Consider the following 21637-nt stretch of genomic DNA (forward strand, 5'->3'; position numbering starts at 1 on the left):
AAAAGAAAGAAAAGTTTTCTGTGAAGAGGGAAAAGAATTTTCTTTGTCTTTCAGAGTTTTGTTTTGTTTTTTAAAACTAGTAGCTCAGGTGAAAAGTGCTTTCTAACTTGTTCCTTTTCCCCTGTGCTGACCCTTATAAAACTTGTTAATGAATCCAGAAAGGTACTGCTTTTTGTATATCAAGGTAATAAATTCAGAGATAGGGCAGTAATTGGTCTATCTATGTAGTCAAGGTGGAAGTCATCATTCCTTCATCAGGGTATCTAAATAAAAATAATCAAAATGTCACACATGGAAGGAATGGAATTACCACAGATGGAGGCTGTCCTGGGAAAAGTAGACCTAGGCAGTAACACTTGTACTCCTGGTGTGAAATGTTGCCTAAGTACAGCTGAACTTGTATCAGAATTACAAATCATCTGTTTAAATTTACTTTTCTAATTTACTTTTCCCTTTTGCTGTTGCTGTTTGTCAGATAACTGCTGGTAATAACTTTGGCCGTCAGTTTCTTTTCCTTGCCTTAAAATGTAAAGTGCCTATTGTTGGTTTCCATAGAATTTTGGTAATTGTTAGTTGTGTTGAATAGTTGCTCAACTTGAAAAGAAAACCTTTGTCTATTTAATTAAAACAAAGATTTTACATTAGAATTCACATATGTGAATATAAGGCTCTGGACTTACCCTGTAAACACTTAGCACTATGCCTAGAATGTAATAGGTACTTTCTAGATGATTATTTTTTTTTCTCCGTTCTCCATCCCCTTTCCCCATGAGCACTTCAGGTTCCCAGAGCAAAGGTAGCTAAATCTTCCCCTAGGCTTCGTACCCCTGAAGAGTGTGTGTGGGGATGGGGTGTTTCTTCTAATGCTATAGGCTTGAGCACCCATTTCAATGTGTTATTCCTTAATATCAATCACCAGTTATATTTAGTATCTCCCTGATATCAGTGATTGACCTAGTGACTCAGTACCATTTAACCAATTAACATCAATTAGCTTTTGCAGAGACTGAAAAGATAAAGCAAGAACCAAAGGATAAACATATTCCACCTAGATGCATACACTCTCTAAACCACTTCAGTCTCTGGGGAAAGTGGATTCAAAATTAAAGCAGTTGCTTAAAAAAAAAAAAAAAGTGCCTTGCCAGATTCATTCTCAAATATGGCATAGCCAATGGACGAGTAGCTTACCCGTCATTAATCTCTTACTTTGCTGAGTCAAGCAACTCTCTCCTCACTGGGCTTGACAGCCAGTAAAGGTCTGGCATAGAATCTGGCACAAAGACATAACCTAGCACCTTGTGTTTCTAATACTCCTTCACCCAAGGCAGGGAAGAATAGAACAGGGACAGAAGCAGAGCCGTTTGCACATAGTGCTGTGTTGATCCAAATGGGAGAGTAGGCTTCTCTGGTGATCTCACCATCCAGTAGTTTGCAACAGTTATTGCCTCCTCACTCAGAACCAGGGAAGGAAGAAAAAGAGAGAATAGTTTGCCCTCATGGGAATTTTTTGATTACGTGCCTAGTTCCAGCTCAGGAACCAGTTGAAGAGGCCTTTTTTCACTACTTGGTAAGCAGACAGGAAACAGCCTTCAGTAGAAATACCTCTGTATGCTCCAAAGCCCATGTGAAGGGACTATATCCATCATAGCACATTGTATAAGCTCATAATGGTTGAGCTCTAATTGGTTCAGTTTCCCGAACATACATATTAGATTAGCACTTGATTGAATTAGTAGAAAAGAGACATACCCTTTAAAATTGCAGGATATCTAGGGTCTCAGCAATGTGAGCATTGTACCCCACTCCCCACCTGCAATGGTACATGCATTACTGAATTTCATACCTTTTGGATCCTGTTCTTGTCTATTCATGGCTTCCCATATATCATCCACTGGAGGTCCACCCATTGTGTTAGAGGCCTTCCTCTAGGTCTCCTGACATTACATGGGTACCAGGAAACACAAAAATGATCCTTTAGCCTTCACCATTGCTCTGTCAGCCATTCCCCTCCTTTTCCTGTCATTCATTTCTTTGATGTTATCTTTTACACTACTTTTCACATGCATGCATGTCTTTATTGGTCAGTAGTATTTTTACCCATCACGCATTTCTCCATCACCCTTTGGGTGAATTGCAATTCTGATTCTTTAATGATTGTGGCATTCATTCCATGTTTTAAAGAGCACAGAGCACCATTGGAAGGGTATTGATGCTAAAAATAAGCCTTAAAAAAAGACAACTAAGAAAGACTTGAGAACTCTGATCATTGCAATGACCAGAGAACCTATGACAAAACATGCTACTCACTTTCTGACAGAGAGATGATGAATTCAGGGTGTAGGAGACATATATGTTTATACTTGGCCAAGTGGGGATTTGTTTTCCTTGACTGAATATTTGACAAAGGATTTTGTTTTTCTATTCTTCCTAATGGAAATGCTCATCTTATTTGGTATTTGTTTAGTTCAATTTTTAAAAAATTTCAATCATTGCCCCTTTCCATCTAAAAGAATTGTGTTCATTTATATCCGTTTTCTTTCTTAATTCAGCTGGGTGACAAGCATTATTACTTTAGATAGTTGAACAATAAAGATGGTACAATAAAGATGATACCAACAAATGTGGTATGGGAAGAGGACTAGATCAGAGGTCTTGGATTCAAATCCCAACTAACTCTTTTTTGTTTGTTTGAGCTTGAATAAATTATTTAACCACTCTTGGATTCAGTTTCCTCATCTATGCCAACTTTTATGATCATGTGACCTAATTAAAATTATTTCCTCATTCTTTCAGAGCTGGTGGTTCCAGGATTTTCTTGAGAATGACTTTAGGAAGAGAAATTATGTCCCCTCTTCAACTGAGATCTTCATCTTCAGCAACCAAAAAAAACTTTTTGAAGTGGGATCTGTCACCAGAACAAATTAAAGCAAGAACTGAGGAGCTCATACAACAAACCAAGCAGGTGTATGACACTGTTGGAATGCTTGATATTGAGAAAGTGACATATGAGAATAGTTTGCAGGCACTTGCAGATTTAGAAGTGAAATATGCAGGTGAGTATCAGTGCTAAGCCATTGTGTTTGTACTGGGGATCGATAGGCAAAATGGGAGATAGTCCCTACCCTCAAAGGGCATGCCTTCCACAAGGTCTGAGTTTCTTAAATTTGTTTTTTAAATATTTTGATAACCATATTTCAATATAATTGGCTTTCTTTTTAATCCTATATATGTTATTATAAGCATTTAACAACATCATTCTTGAGAAAAGTCCATATTGACTTCCCCAGACTGCCAAAGGGGACCATGACACAAACAGGTCCCTAGCCTCAGTGGATACTGTATTTACTCCAATAAGTAAATAATAGTTGGGACTTTACAGATTTTTAAAAAAAAACAACCACTAATTTTCACCTCCTAGACCCAAGTTCAAAATTCAATCATGACAGTTCTTAGCCATCTCCTACAGTGCTACAGTGTCTTTCACCACAAATACATAATGGAGGGTGTTGGGTGTCCATGTTGTTGACTGCCCATTTTAGTAGTGAAAGGAAATTCTAGTTCCATCTAGTTCTTTGTGAATGCGTAAGAGAGGAATACCTTTTCGACATTACTGTTTATTTAAAATCATGTTTCTAAGTTTAAGTCTGTTCCTGTTATGTCACTGATTTGAGATCATGAGCCATTTAACTTCCCTTTTAATTTTTTTAAGTTAATGTCAAGAAATCCAATCAAAGTCTTAATTGTATTATTAACCACATGCTTTTAAATGAATATTATGCATATTGAACTTGATAATCTGTATTTTATTCTTTCTTTGGGAGGGAGAATGAATTTATATTTAACCAGATCTTAATATCCTTATCATCACAATGTGGTGATGCATAGAGATGGTTCATTTACTTAGGTATTTACAATGATATTATAAAGGCATCAATAAGGTTTACATTTGTTATGTATCTAGACAAAGTTGTGGTTCTTCTGAAGCAGCTAGATGGTGCAGTGGATAGAGCCCTGTGCTTAAGCCAGGGAGACGAGTTCAAACTTAGCTTCTCTCTGCCTCAGTTTCTTCAGTTGTAAAATGGGGATCATAATAGCATCTCCCTTCCAAGGTTGTTGTAAAGATCAAATGAGAAGATATTTGTAAAGCACTTGGCACACTGCCTGCTGCGTAGGTGCTTAACAAATGCTTGTTTCATTCCTTCTCTTTCTGAGAGATCTCCACTTCTTTGAAATTTCTCCATATTTTGGGTGTTTGAGTTATTTCACTGCTTTGGAGAGAGTGAAAGGAAGGAAACAAGCATTTATTAAGTGCCAGAAGCTGTGGAAAACACTTTACAAATTTCATCTCATTTGATTCTCACAACACTCTGGACTCTACCCTTGAGATGTATTGTCTTCTGTAAGCACCTTGTCCACTTACACCTGACACACTGCCTGTCACATAGTTAGTACTTAATAAATGCTTTCTTTCTCTATGGATCCACTATCAGATTGATTTTGCTACAACATTTAGTCAGGGTTACTTCACGAATGTATCTTATGTGGGTGGCATGGAGGATCATTGCACTGGAAGAAGGTCTTTCCAATCAAGTGCAAAAATTTATGGTATAACTCACTATTGTAGGTCATTCACATAAGGGTCTGAAGCCAAACTCATAATAGATAACTCCTCATCCAAAAGTCAGGCCCAATGAATACTTTTTCTGCATATCAATGTGTGGAGCCAATAATCATTTTATTTACTTCTGCAATTGTGACTTTGTATACTTGTCCTGTTTTAAAATAGTACTATTAAAAGACACAAGATGGGGCAGCTAGGTGGTGCAGTGAGTAGAGCACCGGCCCTGGAGTCAGGAGGACCTGAGTTCAAATCCGGCCTCAGACACTTGACACATGTACTAGCTGTGTGACCTTGGGCAAGTCACTTAACCCCGAATTGCCCTGCCAAAAAGCAAAAAAAAAAAAAAAAAAAAGACACAAGAAAATTCAGTCTTTAATATTAGCTGCATGGATGCAGACATTACAAGATTTTTACCATGTATTGACAATCCTTATACAGTTATAGTTGAGAAAAGTAGGCGAGAAAACACATTAGTGTCTAAGATTTTCTAGCAGGCCTATATTGTAATAATAAAGTATATTATTACTATTCCCATTAACAAGATACAGCATGTATAATTCAGTTTACACCCTGATATGGAAATATAGGATGAGGCTGGTGATGTCATGAATGAAGAGTTGCCTGACAATTTACAAAAAAGCAAAAAATAAAATAAAAATTGAAAAATAAATTCTACTGTAAAACTTCACTAAAAGAATACCTAGGCTATTTTCCTGGATATATCTTTGTTAGATCATGCAAATCCTCATTCTCTTCCAAATATTACATTACACAACAAATACTTCAAGATCATGGTGAAATTTAGTGTAATCCATTGGCTCTAGGATGTTGCTCCACAAATAAGACACCTCGATCTTATTTGTATTCAATCTATCCTCTCTACCAATTCCATTCTTCCTATGCTCAGATCTCCCCTCACTGTCGCTTGACCCTGATTCTCCAGGTGATTCTAAGTTTTCCTTTCTACCCCAAGCTTATAGAATAATCAATCTACATTCTCTGCCTTCACTGCTTCACCACTCACTCATTTCTTAACAATTTCCACTTAAACTTTCATTACCATCACTCTACTGAAACGTCTTTCTCCATAGTCACTGATTTTATCACCAGATCCATTGTTACTGGGTCATGTGTTTTTTCCCAATTCTCATCCACCATGATATCCTTTCCTTTGGCTTCCATGACATTATGCTGTCATGGTTCTTCTGTGTTAAGTGACACATCCCTCTCAGTCTTTCACTAAATCTTCATCTTCTGCTTCTCTAAACATGACCAAACAAAATTCTTTCCTTGGCCCTTTCCAAAGGCCAAGAGTGAAAATTATGTTGGAAGTTATAATTGAGGATTAAAAAAACGAAAGAGACCAAAGCCTAGTAGGGTACTCAGAAATCTCACATGTATTTCATGATGTTTTTTTCCGGAAGTCAATCAGAAGGTACTAGACATCATGAGCGACAAACAGTATCACACACACCAAAATGAAACTGATTATTTGAACAGATAGGAAACCACTGGTTACTAACATAGGAGTCATTTCTGAATCAACTGTCTGTGTATAGTCATAACATCACCAATTGTAACAGAGGTGAAAAGATAAAGAAGAGATAACATCCCTAGCAGTTAGAGCAGATCATATTTAAACAAGTTGTTGATGCTTTAAAAAAAAAAGTAAAATAAAGATGAAAATAAGATAAAAGTAAAGACATTGAGCTTGATTATCATCATTTCCTCAAGAAGTTTAAGTGATGTGGCACAGTCCTTAAACAAGCAGGAGAAAGAGACCGGAAGCTACCTCAGAGCCCCACCCCCAAATCGATCTCCTTACAAGGGGGTGGGGGTGGGGAGAGAGGCATGGAAACAAAAGTCAGTGCTAGTGTAGAATACAAGCTTAATTGTAAACATCACAGAGGAATATGCCAGAAGATTCCAAGCAGTATCGCCTTACATAACAGAAAAACAAAAAACAGCCAAGAGGACAATGAACCTGCATAAAGCTGGGCAGGGGAACTAACCAGTCAAATTAGCCGAAGATCCTTCATAGGTTTACTTAGCCAAACTCCTTGGGGAAAGTTGTCTACACTCACTGACTCCATTTGCTCCTCTCGCTGCACTTCTCAACTCTTTGCAATCAGGCTTTTGACCTCATCGCTCAATGGAAACTGCTCTTTCCAAAGTTAATGATATGGATATGAAGCTTGCCTCAGAAGTATAAAAGAGGAAAAGTGTGGGTTAGATTGCACAGGGCTTTCTGTGATCCTAGGCAGCTCCTTGACATAAAAACTCATCTTTTAATATCACCGTCTTTTAATATCCTTAATTGCCAAGTATCATAGTCTTTGAAGTCCACATCCTTCTCAACCTATCTGCTGCACTTGTCATTGGTGACCTTTCCTCCTTTCCTCCTCAGTACTCTTTTGTTCTCTGGGTTTTCATGACACTCCTTTCTCCAGGTTCACCTCCTAACTGTCTGGCTGCTTCCCAATCTACTCTGCTGGCTTATCATCCATGGGATGGCCCCTAACTGTGGATTTTCCCTAACGTTCTGCCTTGGACCCTCTTCTCTGGCCCCTCTCTTGATAATGGGATCATCAGATCTCATCTCTTTGCAGATGACTATATCCACATTGACATATTCAGCTCCATTCTCTCCCTTGAACTTCAGTTTCATATCGCTGGTGGTCTGTTGGACATTTCAAACTGGATGTCCTGGTCTTGTACTTGTACTTGTATGTGTCTTGTACTCAATATATCTAAAACAAAACTCATTCTCTTTCCCCCACAAACACTCCTGTCTTCCAAACTTCCCTGTTTCCATTGATAGCATCATCCTACTCCGGTCTTCCATGTTTGAAATCTCTGCATTATCCTGTGCTCCTCACTCCCTCACTCTATATCTCCAATCAGTTGCCAAATCTTACCATTTCTACCTTCATATTTCTCATATCTGACCCCTTCTTTCTACTCACACAGTTGCCACCTTAAATTAGACCTTCATCACCTCTTGTCTGGATTATTGCAACAGCTTTCTAATTGGTCTCCCTGCCTTGCCTGTTATCATTCCAGTCCATCCCATACATGGCTGTTAGTGTAATTTTCACAGCATGTGGATCTGACCATGTGACTCCCTACTCAAACAACTCTAGTGGTTTCCTGTTGCCTCTAGGACAAAATATAAACTCCGTGTACATACACCCCGGCCCCAACTCATCTTCCTAGGCTTGTTGGACATTGCTCCGCATCATACACTCTATGAACTAGGCAAATTAGCAATTTCTCTTTTCCTCACACAAGCCACTCTGTCTTTCATCTTTGTGCCTTTGGGCCCATCCATCTCATATGCCTGGAACACCCTGCCTCCTTACTGCCACCTCACAGAGGCCTTCTCTTCCTTTCAGATGAGCTCAAGCACCATCTTGTGCATGAATCCTTTCCTGATTCCTCCCTAAAACTAGTGCTCCCCCTCCCAAACTACTTTAAAGATTATTCTCCAACACTGTACCTCCCATACTTAGGTCAAGATCATAACTGATAAATACCACAGATAAGGAAATGTTGTCATTGAGGTGTTTGTTAAGGCCATTGAGGTTGTCCTTTGTAGTCAAAATGGAAGAAAGACTCTTTATAAATGGTAGGAACCTATCGATGGCTTCTTTTTGTAAATGATACTACAGGACCTCCTTAATGAGATTTATAAATCACCCCAAAGAGACTTGCTTAATAACTTACACAGTTAAAAAAAATTACATAAATGACAGGTACTTAGTGCACAAATTATGACAGGCAACTGAATAGGAAGCCCATTTATATATGTGTGCATATATACGTATGTATATTTATATATACACATATGTGTATATGTGCATACATATTTATATATATTTATATGTGTGTGTATTTCTCTAAGACGCATACTGCAGATGGATATGAAGCTTGCCTCAGAAGTATAAAAGAGGAAAAGTGTGGGTTAGATTGCATTTGTGAAATTACACAGGGCTTTCTGTGATCCTAGGCAGCTCCTTGACATAAAACGTCATCTTTTAATATCAATATTCTCTTGATGATAATATTAATAGCAGTGGCCATCATTAAATAGATAATGCTTTAATGTTTGCAAAGTACTTTACAAATGTTTTCTATTTGATCCTCACAATGACCTTGAGAGATGGATGATATTATTAGCCCCCTTTTACAAATGAGGAAACTGAGGTAGAGGTTGTGGCCCTTAACTAGGGTCTTTTAGCTGGTAAATGTGTGAGGCAGGATTTGAACTTAGGTCTACCGTACTGCAGTTCCAATGCTCCATCCACTGTGCCAACTAGCTGTCTCTAGGATTTTGTCCTGAGTTCAAGTTTCAGCCTTAAATTACAAGGAGTGGGGTAGGTAGTGATTAACGTTATCATTTAACAAGATGCTTAATTCTCATCTAGATTTTACCTGCCCTCCTAAATTTCAGTCCCATGTCTTTAGATACCTGCTGAACATCTTTATCGGGCGATTCTTCTGTCACCTCAAATGCCAAATGTATAAACTAAACTGATCTTCCCCGTCAATCCAGGTTGCCCTATGGTCTATGGTCATTATCCCAGTCATTCATGCAGGGTGAAATAAAAATTTGTGAACCAGATACCTAGATCATTTAACCATGGGATTGGATGAGATTGACTATGTCTGTAGAGAAAGAAGACAAAGGAGCCCAGGACAGAACTTTGGGGAGCATCCATATCTAGAAAGCTAAATGGGCCCTGCAATGATTGATGACATCTAGCAAAGTATTATAGTAATCATATCTGTGACATCTCATGCTAGGCTCTGAGTTTCCTGGTGCCTATAACTGTTCCAAGATGGGCTTGGGAGTAATCTCAGAAGTAAGCATATCTACTATTAAGCAGAATATTATTACTGGACCCTTGGTGTGGTGTGCAAGCAAAGTTTTTCCCTGATCTCCCAAATTATGTAGTAGTCAGCTCTTCAAAGCTAAATACCAGCTGAAATTCCTTTTTATCATTCCCAGGGCTTACCTTTGGTAAGCACCAACTGAATGTTAATTGATGATATTTCAGTACATTGAACCCATATTATATATGTGGTTTCCTTATCACTCTGAGAGCCTTCCCAAGTATATAAAAATGGGAAACAAACATTAACTTACCAATTTACACTTGTAAAAAATACTTCAGCATGACACTGGTTGGTATGGTATGGAATCACTTAATATTTTTTCTCTGCCAACAGTGGAAAGAAGCATGTTGGATTTTCCCCAGCATATCTCCTCTGACAAAGATGTACGAGCGGCAAGTACAGAGGCTGACAAAAGACTTTCTCGTTTCGACATTGAAATGAGCATGAGAGAGGATGTATTTCAGAGAATTGTTCATCTACAGGTAGTTTTTTTTTAAGTGAAAAAAAAAACATACCTCATGAATCAGTAAAAGATATTTGAATCTGCCAAGAAATCTTATTTTCTGGTGCTTTATAATAATAGACATAATTAGCTATATTTATATTGCTAATAATTAAATTCATTTCAAAGTGAGGGCCAAAATTAAAACTCTCTCTTATGTATGTATAACTGTCAATGTAAGATCTTATGGAACAAGTTTGGTTTTTCTTTCAATTCAAATCTTGTAAGCATAACATATATTTGTTAGATAGAACCCACTAAAACTTTTAACAATTATCAATCACTTCTTAGTAAATACATTGTATTTATGACTCTATAATGGTAATACAGTGTTGATGTTGAAAGCTAGAGTCATTCCTGTATGTTATCCTTACATTTTGCAGGACTGGCGGGAATTAAGGATAATGAATGTTCTAGGTGGGTCTGCCTTCAAAGATTTGTTGTTTTGCTTCCTAGCCTTTTTTTAAATTTGTCTTTGCTTTTAATATGTAATTCTGTAGTATTTCTGTAGTCTGTCCAAGAAACAAAGGCTTTATAGCTCCAATTTTTTATTCTTTTTGCATGTTTCTTTTGCAAAATCATTGGTATTACTTTGCTTCTTGTAACCATCTTGTGCTTAAAATTGATATAAAACATTTTGTATGAAAATGTTTTTCAAAATCAACCTACTTAAATTACTGAAATATTTTAGATGTTGCTAAGACTTATGTGGTATTCGTTGTCCGGTGTCACCCAAGTATTTTTCACTCTCTAAAATTCCCTAGCAACCATGGCTTATGGTAGGGTACCCTTATCATGGTGAAAATTAAATAAATGAAAATCTCATCACTATTGCTATTAGCCAAATAAATTCCTTCTTTTTCTCCTCTTGAACCCCCTTCCTTGATCCCACCTCCTTAGAGATTAGTTCCTTCTCACTAGGACTGTAGTCTTTCCTAATCTTCATTTTTAATTTTATCCCATTATATTCTAAGTTCCCATTTGACTGTATTTAGAATACATGCTGATGTGTTTTAAAAGTGTTTTCCCTAGGGTTTCTAATTTCCTGTGGTTAATCTGTTTGCATCCTTACTTCCAAGTTTTGTTTTTTCTGTTTAAAGTATGTAGTGTTTCACAGGCTTCATATTTTATTTATTGCCCTTATGTACCTTAGACTGAGATATTTGTTAATATCCATGTATTGGTACCGGGGGAAACAAAGTTGTCACTTTAGAAAACCTTGTGACTTCCTTATTTTTTTTATTTTGAGCTTTTAAGGCCTGAACCTGTTAGCAAGGAAGGAATAAACGGAGCCCTTTTTAGTAAATTGTTCTGACTGAAGTTGTGATTAGTCCAACTCCCTCATTTTACATGAGGAAACAGACCAAGAAAGGCCAACTGACCTGTTCTAGGTCACATGGGTAGTATCAGAACTGATATTTTACCATAGGTCCTTGGGCTCCAGATTCAGTGCTTGTTGAACTACAGTGGCCTGAAAAAATTTATCCCATACCTTGATTCTTCTTTGGTGGGCTGATTTACTTCTGTCTTCATAGGAACAGATGAATTTAAAGTTGAGTCCCTGACCTTCTGTTTGTCATCTGGTGTTTTGATGTTCTGTTGCACAAAGATTATTCAGTAAAAACATCCAAAGACTTCTATGTTCTTTCTTCCTGTCATCCTAATCTGGCAACTGATAGGTAACCTATGGGTTTACTCAATTACTTGTTTTATTCATCAAATTCTCTCTGTTTTAAAGGCTTTCTTTGGCATACAGAAACTGCTTGAATTGTTTTCTTTATAACAGTGTGAAATGATGAGCTTGGATTATTTAAAAGAGTTGAATATCCCCATATTTTCTGTATTCAATCAAATCCAATAAATGTTTACTAAGTGCCTACTATGTGCCAGGCACTGTGTGAAGTGCTGGGAATACAATTAATTAAAAGAAAAGATTGTCCCTGCCCTCAAGGGGTTTACAGTTTTAAAGGGAGAGATAACATACAAAAGTTGGCAGGTAAGGGGGGAATAGGGAATGCCAGAAAGTATCTTGTTGCATGGAGTTGAAACCTGGCAGGGCAGCAGATGCAAAATGGAGTGAGCTGAGAGGCCAGTGTCTGCCCTCTGTAAAGGAAGGCATTGGAAGGAGTTTTTGTTCTCTACCCTCCAATCAGAGAAGAAAGGAGGCTGAGGGAGGTGGTATCAATCAAGGCTTGAGTTAGCAGCCTAGTGGTGAGTTTAGACAGAGTTGAAACCAGGCAAAGCAGCAAATGCAAGTGGAATAGCATAGCAGTGGTTAAGCTGCAAACTAGGAGGAATTTCTAAAAATAGGCACCTAAAAATATGATTATTTATATTTTTCCCAGTAAAATTAAGAGTAATTTACCATTTTATGGCATTCTCTTTTATATTATGAGATTATGACGAGAACCTTGTGAATACTTATGAAGTGTCAGGATATCACTAATGTCCATCGTTAACCAAGTGTAATATTGGGCATTGATGCAGAGCTGTTTTAGGTCTTGCTCTGCTTTGGATGTAAGCAAAAATTAGAAATACAATCAAGGATTAATAAGACAAACCTGCTTTTAACTCTCTTTGCCCCTTTACCAACATCTGACTCCTCTGCTCAGTGGGGCAACTACCTTTGTTTATCCCACATTTACGGCACCCATGTGCTCACTTGTCTTATTTTCTTTGCTAGATTATGAACTGCTTTAGAGTAGGAAGCAGGATTTAGGTTTCTTTAGATAACCCACAGCACTAGGCATACAGAAGGCACTCAGTAAATAAGTCAATAAATGAATATGTTGGCCATAGAGCTATTTTAAAAAGATCTTTTTAGCCTTTCCCCTCCATGAACATGTTGCTGGCTGTGTATTTTCTGTGGGAATGATCCAACACTGTAACAGCAGTTTATTGAGATAAACTGTAGAATCCCATTCTTGAGAAATTTTTAAAAACAAGTTAGATTTTCATTTCTCCTGTCTTGTGAGGTTTAGGGATATCCTTGCTTAGGATCATAGAACTAGAGCTAGAAGGGAACTCAGAGGCTACCTTGTTTTATCTTACCTTCACTTTACAGATGAGGAAACTGAGAACAGAAGTGTCTTGCCCCGTGTTACCCATTCAGTAAACTTCGGAAGTGGGATTTCAAGTCGAGGTCCTCTGATTCCAGGTCCAGTGTTCTTTCTGGATCAGATGACTTTTAAAATTATTTCTAGTCCTGTGATTACATATCAATGTTTTGGGAGCATTCACCTCCAGCCTCTTTATTTGCAAGGTAGTGTCCTAAGCTTTCCCTAGCAAGATGAATACCACAATGGCCTCAACTCTCAGAGAATAGTTTCATGGACAAGGAGAATTAGGCATTTACAAAAATAAATATGATACCAAATAGAGTGTGAAAGGGCAGGAGAGGTAGTAAACAAAGTGCTATTATAGTTTATAGGAAGGAGACAGGAACACTTTAGGGAAATAAAGTTTTTGAAACATGCAACTTGTGTATTATTGAAAAATAGAAAATTTTATTGAAGATAAACTTTATCAATGTTCTGGAAGTAATGTTTGCCCTCAAAGATGCTGCAAATAGAAGCCTAGTAGTTGTTAATTTCCTTGTGAAGTCCTCCATCAATCAATAAACATTTGTTAAGTACCTAGTATGTGCCAGGCACTCAGTTAAGTGCCTGGCGTACAGAAAGAGACAAAAGACAGTCCCTGCCCTGTTCTAAAATCAGAAACTAATCTGATACTAGTCCTTTTTAAAAAGAATAACTTTCATTGCTTTTTTGTTAATATGATCTTGATTTCTAAATTTATCCCTCCTCTCTCCCTATGACAAAGATTTTAAAAAAGAAAAAAAAACCCAATATAACTAAACACATCAATTGAGACTGTGTGAATGAAATGTTCTACACCTATAGTGTCTTTTAAAGAAGGGAGAATTTAAATCCTGGGGCTAGACTTGATTATCATAATTACCCCACCCTCAGTTTGGTTTTTATTCTTTGTGTTTACATTGTTGTCATTGGCTTCCTTTAAATCACAACTAAAATCCCACCTTCTATAACCTTTCCCAACCCCTCATAATTCCAATGTCTTCACTCAGTTAATTGTCTCCTATTTATCCTATATATACATTGTTTTGTATGTATTTGTTTGCATATCGTCTCCCTCAGATTGTAAGTTTGAAGGTGGGACTATCTTTTGTCTCTTTTTGTATCCCTAGCACTTAGAGAGAGCCTGGCAGTAGTAGGTACTTAACAAATGTTTACTGATTGATTGATCTTTTGTCCAATGGGAAATAGCTTCTGCTCTTATACATTTGTATCAATATCTTCTATATTTTAGCTATCAAATCTGTGTCAAAGAAATCTGTTACAAAGATTTTCCCCCCAGTTAACTGTTTCACTTCTGATTTTAACTGTATTTTTTTTATCTGCTAAATCTTTTTAATTTAATGTAATGGAAATTGTCCATTTTATCTTTTGTACTCATCTCTGTCCTTTTTTTGGGTCAAGAACTGTACCTCTATCCATACTCATGAAAGGTATCTCCTTTCATTTCCCTCGAATCTGTTTATGAAGCCATTGTAGTAAATGCTGACAAGTCTATTGCAAATGATCTTTAGTATGGTTCCTTGGTTCCTGAGTTTTTACCTTTTGGTTGCTTGCAATATTTTTTCTTTAACTTAGAAGCTCTGGATTTTGGCTATGACATTCCCTGGTGTTTAAATTTGTGATCTTTTTCAGAAGGCAGTCATTGGATTCTTTCTACTTTCAGTTTGTCCTCTGGGTCTAACAGATCTGGACTATTTTCTTTTATGATTTTTTTTTTGAAATATGATGCTTGATCATGGTCTTTAGGGTGTCCAATGACTCTTATTCCTTCTTATCCAGTTTTCTGGGTCAGTTGTTTTTGATATTAGATACTTTACATTCTATTTAAGTTTTTACATCTTATATTTTTTTTTTTATGGAGTCATTGAGTTCCTTTTGACCAATTTTTTTAAAGTAATCCACTAATTGGGTAAGGCTTTCTACCTTGTATTCTAAGCTCCTTATTCTCCTATCAGTCTTTTCCCTCCTAAACTCTCACTTCCTTTCTGTTATAAATACACTTACGCTGTCTAGGAATAAACAATACTTGTTGGAAAGCCAGGAAGGTTTTAATTATACTTTACACTTATTCGTTCTGAATAAATGGGTACATCCCCTGAACAGTACAGGAGAGTACCAGAACTCAGACAAACTCCAGTCCTTTTATTGATTCCCAATCTGAATCTCCCACCTGGCTCTTCATGGGCCAGATGCAACCCCCTGATGGCCTATGTCATGCCCTCCTCAAAAGCTTGTTAAGCATGCAAACAAGCCTCTAACCTTTCACCTGATCAGAAGCCTGGTCTCTGCTAAACCACAGCTCTGATTAGAACCAGTCACCTGACTTACAATCTGCTATCACTACCCTGGGGAAATAAGACTCCTCCCACCATTTCTCACACTTTCTAATTTAATTTTTTATCCTTTGCTTTTTTAGTTCCAGCTTAGAGTTCTCGTGTTGAAACTATTTTTTTAATCTGAGATTATATTTATAGTTCTTAGGGGACTGCTTTCTTCTCCCAGATTTACTTTGATTAAAATAGAAAGGCTTCTCATAAACCATAATGTTTCTTCATTGTGGTTGGTATCTTCTGTTTACTCATATTTTTAGCCTTTGTTATTTAATCAGAGTTGTGTTTGGTCTTGTCCTTGCTGACTGAATGCTATCACCATTGCTGCTACCACTGGTCTGAATAAAATGCCTAGATGGAATGGTATTAGGCCCTGTCCTCTGACTTATTTTCTAGCTTCTTCCTTATTCTGTTGGTGGTCCACTGCAGGTTCAAGATTCAATAGGTCTTGATCTTCTTTTGGCACAATCCTCAGTTGGGACCCCCCCCAGTGGGATATATGAGATTCTTCTGGTATCAAATCTCCTGCATCACTCTCTTCCAGGCATAAAGTTGTTCATCCTCTGCTGTGAGTCATAGTGCTCAGAAAAGTGTATAGCCAGGCCTCATCTCCTTGTGCAGTGACCTATGGGAGCGGATTCTATCCCCACTTCTGTTCAGGCTTCAGAGGCCTAATTAGTGCAGCTGTCTTCAAGTCTATTAGCAAGAGTTTGCTTTGACTCTCCTCTCCTTTCCTCACCTCTGCTACTTTCTGCCTGGATAATTACAGATCAAGCTGGCTTTTCCTGGCTCAAGCCTTCTCCTGGCCTCCAAACCCTTCTGACCATCTTTTTTTGAACAAATCTTAGATTGGATAGAGGAGCTGACTTCGAGTCTTTTTAGATTTCTTTACTAATGATCTTTCTGGGGCTGTTTTCACATATTTACTGTGATTTCTTTGAGAGGGCTGGGCTTCTCTATGACTTTTTATGTCACCATCTTAAGCAGATGTGACCTTAAAAAAAAAAAGAAACCCTTAGAATTGTTGATTGATAGGTAACTTTTGAAATAAGGGGTATACTTTTTGTTTTATTTTAATATTAATCTGTCCCTCAAGTTTTGAGAACTATGTTGTTAGGGTTTTAAAAGCTATACAAAAGAAAAGAACAAATTGTAACTAAAATTTTGATTTGGTGTTCATATGATTATCAGTGTTCAAAATAGAATAGGAGTTTGGGATGGGGTAGGAAATATATCACAAAATGGTTGTGTCACTAAAACAAAAGGCATCAATAAAGTTTATTATTATATAGAGAAAAAGAACATGTGGAGAAAGAATTTGCAAGACAAGGTATTTTATTCTTAATTCATCTATTCTGTTAATTCTGAATTGGAGTCAACATAGAAATAACTAAATGTAATATTTTTGTCTGAAATGAGTAAAATCAGTGATGTGAGCAACACTGTCGCAGAACCGAGGCTGGAAAATGTTGGAACCAGATGGTTTCCATAAGGGTGAGAGGGAGAATGTGAAAGTGAGAAGCCTAGGAGGAGGTGCTCTACTCCTCCAGAAATAGCCACTGGAAATGTAGGGCAGCTGGAAGGCTGGGGTACATGCTGTGCAGAAGTACTCACCTCAGGCATATGGTTGCTAGGTATTAAGCTGGCCCCAAGTAAGGTCGTGAAGAGAATAACCTCTTTCTCTTCTCCTATGTTTCCTTCCCAAGCTCCTTGTGCCACCGAGTCCCCTTGCTTCCCTTCTTGGGCCTGCTGAGGAGGTCACCCATTCTGGATTCCTTCTCACATTCCTTCAACCTTTCTTAACCGCTCTGTTTCCCACCTTTTTTTTTTTTTGAGGGAAATTAGAGAAAATGAAAGATTTTAGATTGTGATGTTGTAAAATGATGAGCGAAATATTTAAGAAAAGCTTGGCAGAATGGTAAAGTGGCAGGAGGACTGGAATGAAGACCAGCTTTGCCACTTGACTAGAAACGTTACATTGTAAAGCTAATTTAATTTCTCTGGGCCCTAGTGGTAATTGAATGTTCCAGGGTGAGGAGGCCCGAAGCACTGAGGGAAATTCTAGGATGAGACAGAAGTAGAGGCCTAATTTTGGAGTCTAAGAGTCAGGAAAAGGCTCTGGAAGGAAAATGGTCTAAGTAGTTTATATATTTCAATTTTCCCCCCAAATCTGATTTTAGGAATAGTGGAAATGGTAGAGAAGAAAGAAATGACAATTTCTTCCTACTTCTAAAATTCTCAACTACCTTACATCTATTCTAGGGAATAATATTTACATTTATGTGGCATTTAATTTGCATTCTTAGAGCTAATCATCTGTATCTCCATAGGCTAGTAATTACTTTGAGTCCTTTCTTTAAATAATTAGACACTAAGGCTAGATTGGTCTTTTGTACACTGGGAAAATCTAATGGCGGCAATCACATCCATTTTAAGATTGAGAATATTGCTAATTAGCTTCCATTCTTGTGTTGGGGTATATACAGCAATAAGTAATAATAAAAAAAAGTGTTATTGGAATACTGCAGACATACTTTGGAAGGACTGGAAGAATGTGGGTTAATCACCACAGATGTCAGTCAGGCAGCAGCCCTTGTTGAAGTATATTGTGTCATATAGTTATTTTAGAAGTTGAAAAGACCTAGACAAAAAAAGAAAGAGGGAGTGATCTTATTCTAGGAGCTGTAAATATGGATTCAGAAAATCCACAAGAATGAGAAACATTTTTAGGTTCCAGTAATTCAGTGGTTTGTCCAGGAGCAAAATAGGATCCCAGAATCAGAAATATACTGCAAAGGAAAAGGGAATCTCTAGGTAAGAAATCATTGATGTGGCATTGAATTTGTGTTCTTAGGTTTAATCATTTTACCCCTAAAGACTAGCAACAACCACAGACACTTTCTTAACATACTAAGATACCAAAACTCCCAGCAACCATAGCACTCTTGTTCGTTTTTTTCAGTCATGTCTGACTTTTTGTGAGTCCATTTAGGGTTTTCTTGGCAAAGGTACTGGAGTGGTTTTCCATTTCCTTCTTCAGCTCATTTGACAGATGAGGAAACTGAGGCAAACAGGGTTAAGTAACTTACCCAGGGTCACACAGCTAATACGTTTTTGAGGTCAGATTTGAACTCCAGTCGTCCTGACTCCAGGCCTAGCGTTCTATCCACTATGCCACCTAGCTGCCTGTTACAATAACACCACTGCTTACAATAAAAGTTCAACTCAAGTGGTGTTCTGTGAAGTTTGGATTCAGTCAAAGGGCTGCACTTGAGGACCTAGAGGGCCACATATGGCCTCGGGGCTGCAGGTTCCCCACCCCTGCCTTGTTTGTGGACTAGCCAGAAGGCTGGTATCACTGGATCAAAGTGTATATGGGGTGGTGTGGTGTGGTGATGGGGGTTATGGGGAAAGGTAATGTATAAGAAGACTGGAAAGATAGGAGGGAAATAGGTTATAAGGAGCTTTCAATGCCAAACAGCGCATTTTGTATATTGATCCTGGAGGCAATAGTAAGCCAGTGTAGTTTATTGAGTGTGGGGAGGGGAGAGTGTGTGGAATGTGTGTGACATAGTCAGACCTGCACTTTGGGAGAAGTCACTTTAGTGGCTGAATGGAGGATGGATTGAAATGGGGAAAACTTGAAGCAGGCAGATCCACCAGTGGATTATAGCAATAATCCAGGCATGAGGTGATGAGGGCCTGCACCAGAGTGGGGGCAGTGTCAGAGGAGAGAAGGGGGCATATAGGAGAGATGTTGTAGAGGTCACAACAACAGGATTTGGCAACTGCTTGGATATGGTGGTGGGACAGGGTGTGGAGAGTGAGGCACTAGATTGTGAGCCTGAGGGACTGGGAAGATGGTGTTACTGATGAGGTTCAGGTAGAGTTGCAGTGGGACATCTCTAAAGAATCACAAAGACTCAGGTCGACTCCAAGCCAGTTGGAAAGATTTATTATAGTTTTGAGGTTTCACGCTCTGGTGAGTGGCTGAGTCCCCTAGAGGAACTAGTAACTTCAGTGAGGCCAGACATACAGTTTTAAGGAGAATATGATGTTGATTATACAATCAAAATTTACTTAGAATATAGGAATATGATTAATATTAAAAAGGCAGGAGGAGTTTGTTAAGGGATTAAGTAATGGAGGAGGGGTCCCAGCCTCAGTGGAGCTGTACAGGCACTATCGTAGGGTGCACCCCTTCTACAGTTAAGTGGTTAAGCATCCTGCTCTACATCCTGGTGGTGGTGTCTTCTGATTGGCTAGTTATTGTGGTCCTGTCTGGTCAAGAGGGATAGTATAGTATTATGCCTGTTTCATGGGAAAGGGTTTCTGCGGGACGGCACTGGGTTTCTGTTTCTGTGGGAACAAAGAGTTCAGGGATACACCTGTTGTGCTAGTGATCAGTGAGGCATAAGTTAGGATGTTGGCGGGAGGGCTAGGTAGGTACAGTGGGCTATAATGAAGTTAGAATATTGGGGCTGGGGGTAACTCTATTAGGACTCCATCATTACCTTCTACAGTAATAAGGAAGATAGGAGGGGAGGGAGGTTTAAGGGGAAAGATAATGAGTTCTGTTTTGGACGTGCTTCGTTTAAAGACATACACTTTGAGATGTTTAAAAGGCAGGTGGATATTCGAGATTGAAGGTCAACAGAAAGTTTTGGGCAGGATAGATAGATTTGAGAATCATTAACATTAAAGATGATAATTAAATCCATGGGAGCTGATGAGTTCAGCAAGTGAAGTAGTAGAGAGGGAAAAGAGTGCCCAGGACAGAATGATGAAGGACACCTATAAGGATCCAGTAAAGGAGACAAAGCAGGAACCGTTCAATAGTTAGAGGAGAACCAGCAGAGACAGGTGTCCTGAAAGCCTAGAGAGAAGAATCAAGGAGAGTGACCGATAGTATCAAAGGCTGCAGAGAGGTCAAGGATAATGTGGATTAAAAAAAAGGCCATTGAATTTGGTAACTAAGAGATCATCAGCAACTTTGGAGGAAGCAGTTTTGCTAGAATAATAAGGTCAGTAGCTTGATTATAAGGGGTTAAGTAAAGAGTGATAGTAAAGTGAAGGCACCTATTGTACATGGCCTTTTCAAGGCATTTAGCCACAAAGAGCAAAAGAGATATAGAATGATAGGGATGGGAGGATCAAGTGAGGATTTTTTCAGGATGGAAAAGACATGGACATATTTCTAGGTGGTCTAAAATGAGCCAGTAGATGGGGAGAGATTGAAAATAAATGATAGAATGGGGATGACAAAGGGGTCACTCTGTTAGAGGCAACAGGAGGAGGTGTAATTGCTTGGGTAGGTAGAAGGTCTAGCCTTGGTAAGAAGTAAGGTCACTTCATCATGTGAAACAGGGGTAAAGGAGAAAGTGGCAAAAGACAGCTGAGTGGTGAGATAAGGAAGAGGGGAGGAGAGGGAGCTCATGGTGAATGCCCTCAATTTTTATGTCAAATAGGAGGCAAAGATCTTAACTGAGAGGGTGGAGAAAGGGTGAACCATTGGAAGTTTGAGGAGGGATGAAAAGGTTTGGAAAAGCCACTGTGGAGAGCAAGATAGTGAGCTAATAAGGGAAGCATAATAGAATTGTCTAGGATCAATGAGGGCCCAGTTGAGGTTGTGTATCATAAATTGTAGTGGACCCCATCAGAATGGTTACATGATTTTCTCTACTGTCATTCAGCAGCACATGTGTAGGAGTGAAGGCAGGAAATGGTGGGAGTAATCCAAAGTGGAGACATGGCAGGGTATGATTAGTGACATGATAAGGGGACTAGGAATTCAAGAGAAGAGGACAGTATAGAATTGAATTGGTTTACCAAGGGGTCAATATGGGGAAAAGAGGAGAGAATGGCTAGTGCACAGGATTTGGAAGAGAATTGAGGGATCAAGGGGTTGGAGGTCAGAGGGTGGATGAAGAGTGGGGTTTAGTAAGGGAAAGCAGAAGGAGAAATGAAAAGCCTAGAGGTTATGGTTAAATAAGGATATTTCCATTTTCTTAAACATGGAGGCTGCACATTTGTGAGTGATGGCAAAATCAAGGGTATAACCATCTTTGTGTGTGGCTGAAATGGAGAGGAGTAGTTCATGGGAAGTGAGCAGATTGAGGAACTGAGTGGTGAGGGAGTTTGAGGGAGAGCCAATATGTTGAAGTCTCCTCGTATGAGGGCAGGAATT

At 38.4% G+C, this 21637-nt stretch overlaps 1 protein-coding gene across 2 annotated transcripts in view; it reads left to right on the forward strand.

Annotated features, from left to right (window-relative positions):
- NLN (neurolysin) overlaps nt 1–21637 on the forward strand; it is a 126425-nt gene that overhangs the window by 41536 nt on the left and 63252 nt on the right. For both annotated transcript variants that reach the window (XM_036762058.1, XM_036762052.1), the window contains exons 2-3: nt 2794–3053; nt 9854–10002. In XM_036762058.1, the coding sequence (XP_036617953.1) occupies nt 2822–3053; nt 9854–10002 (381 nt within the window). In that variant the 5' untranslated portion in view covers nt 2794–2821. The remainder of the gene's footprint in view (nt 1–2793; nt 3054–9853; nt 10003–21637) is intronic.

This window comes from Trichosurus vulpecula, chromosome 1, assembly GCF_011100635.1.
Source record: "Trichosurus vulpecula isolate mTriVul1 chromosome 1, mTriVul1.pri, whole genome shotgun sequence".
In the NCBI taxonomy this organism is placed as follows: Eukaryota; Metazoa; Chordata; class Mammalia; order Diprotodontia; family Phalangeridae; genus Trichosurus; species Trichosurus vulpecula.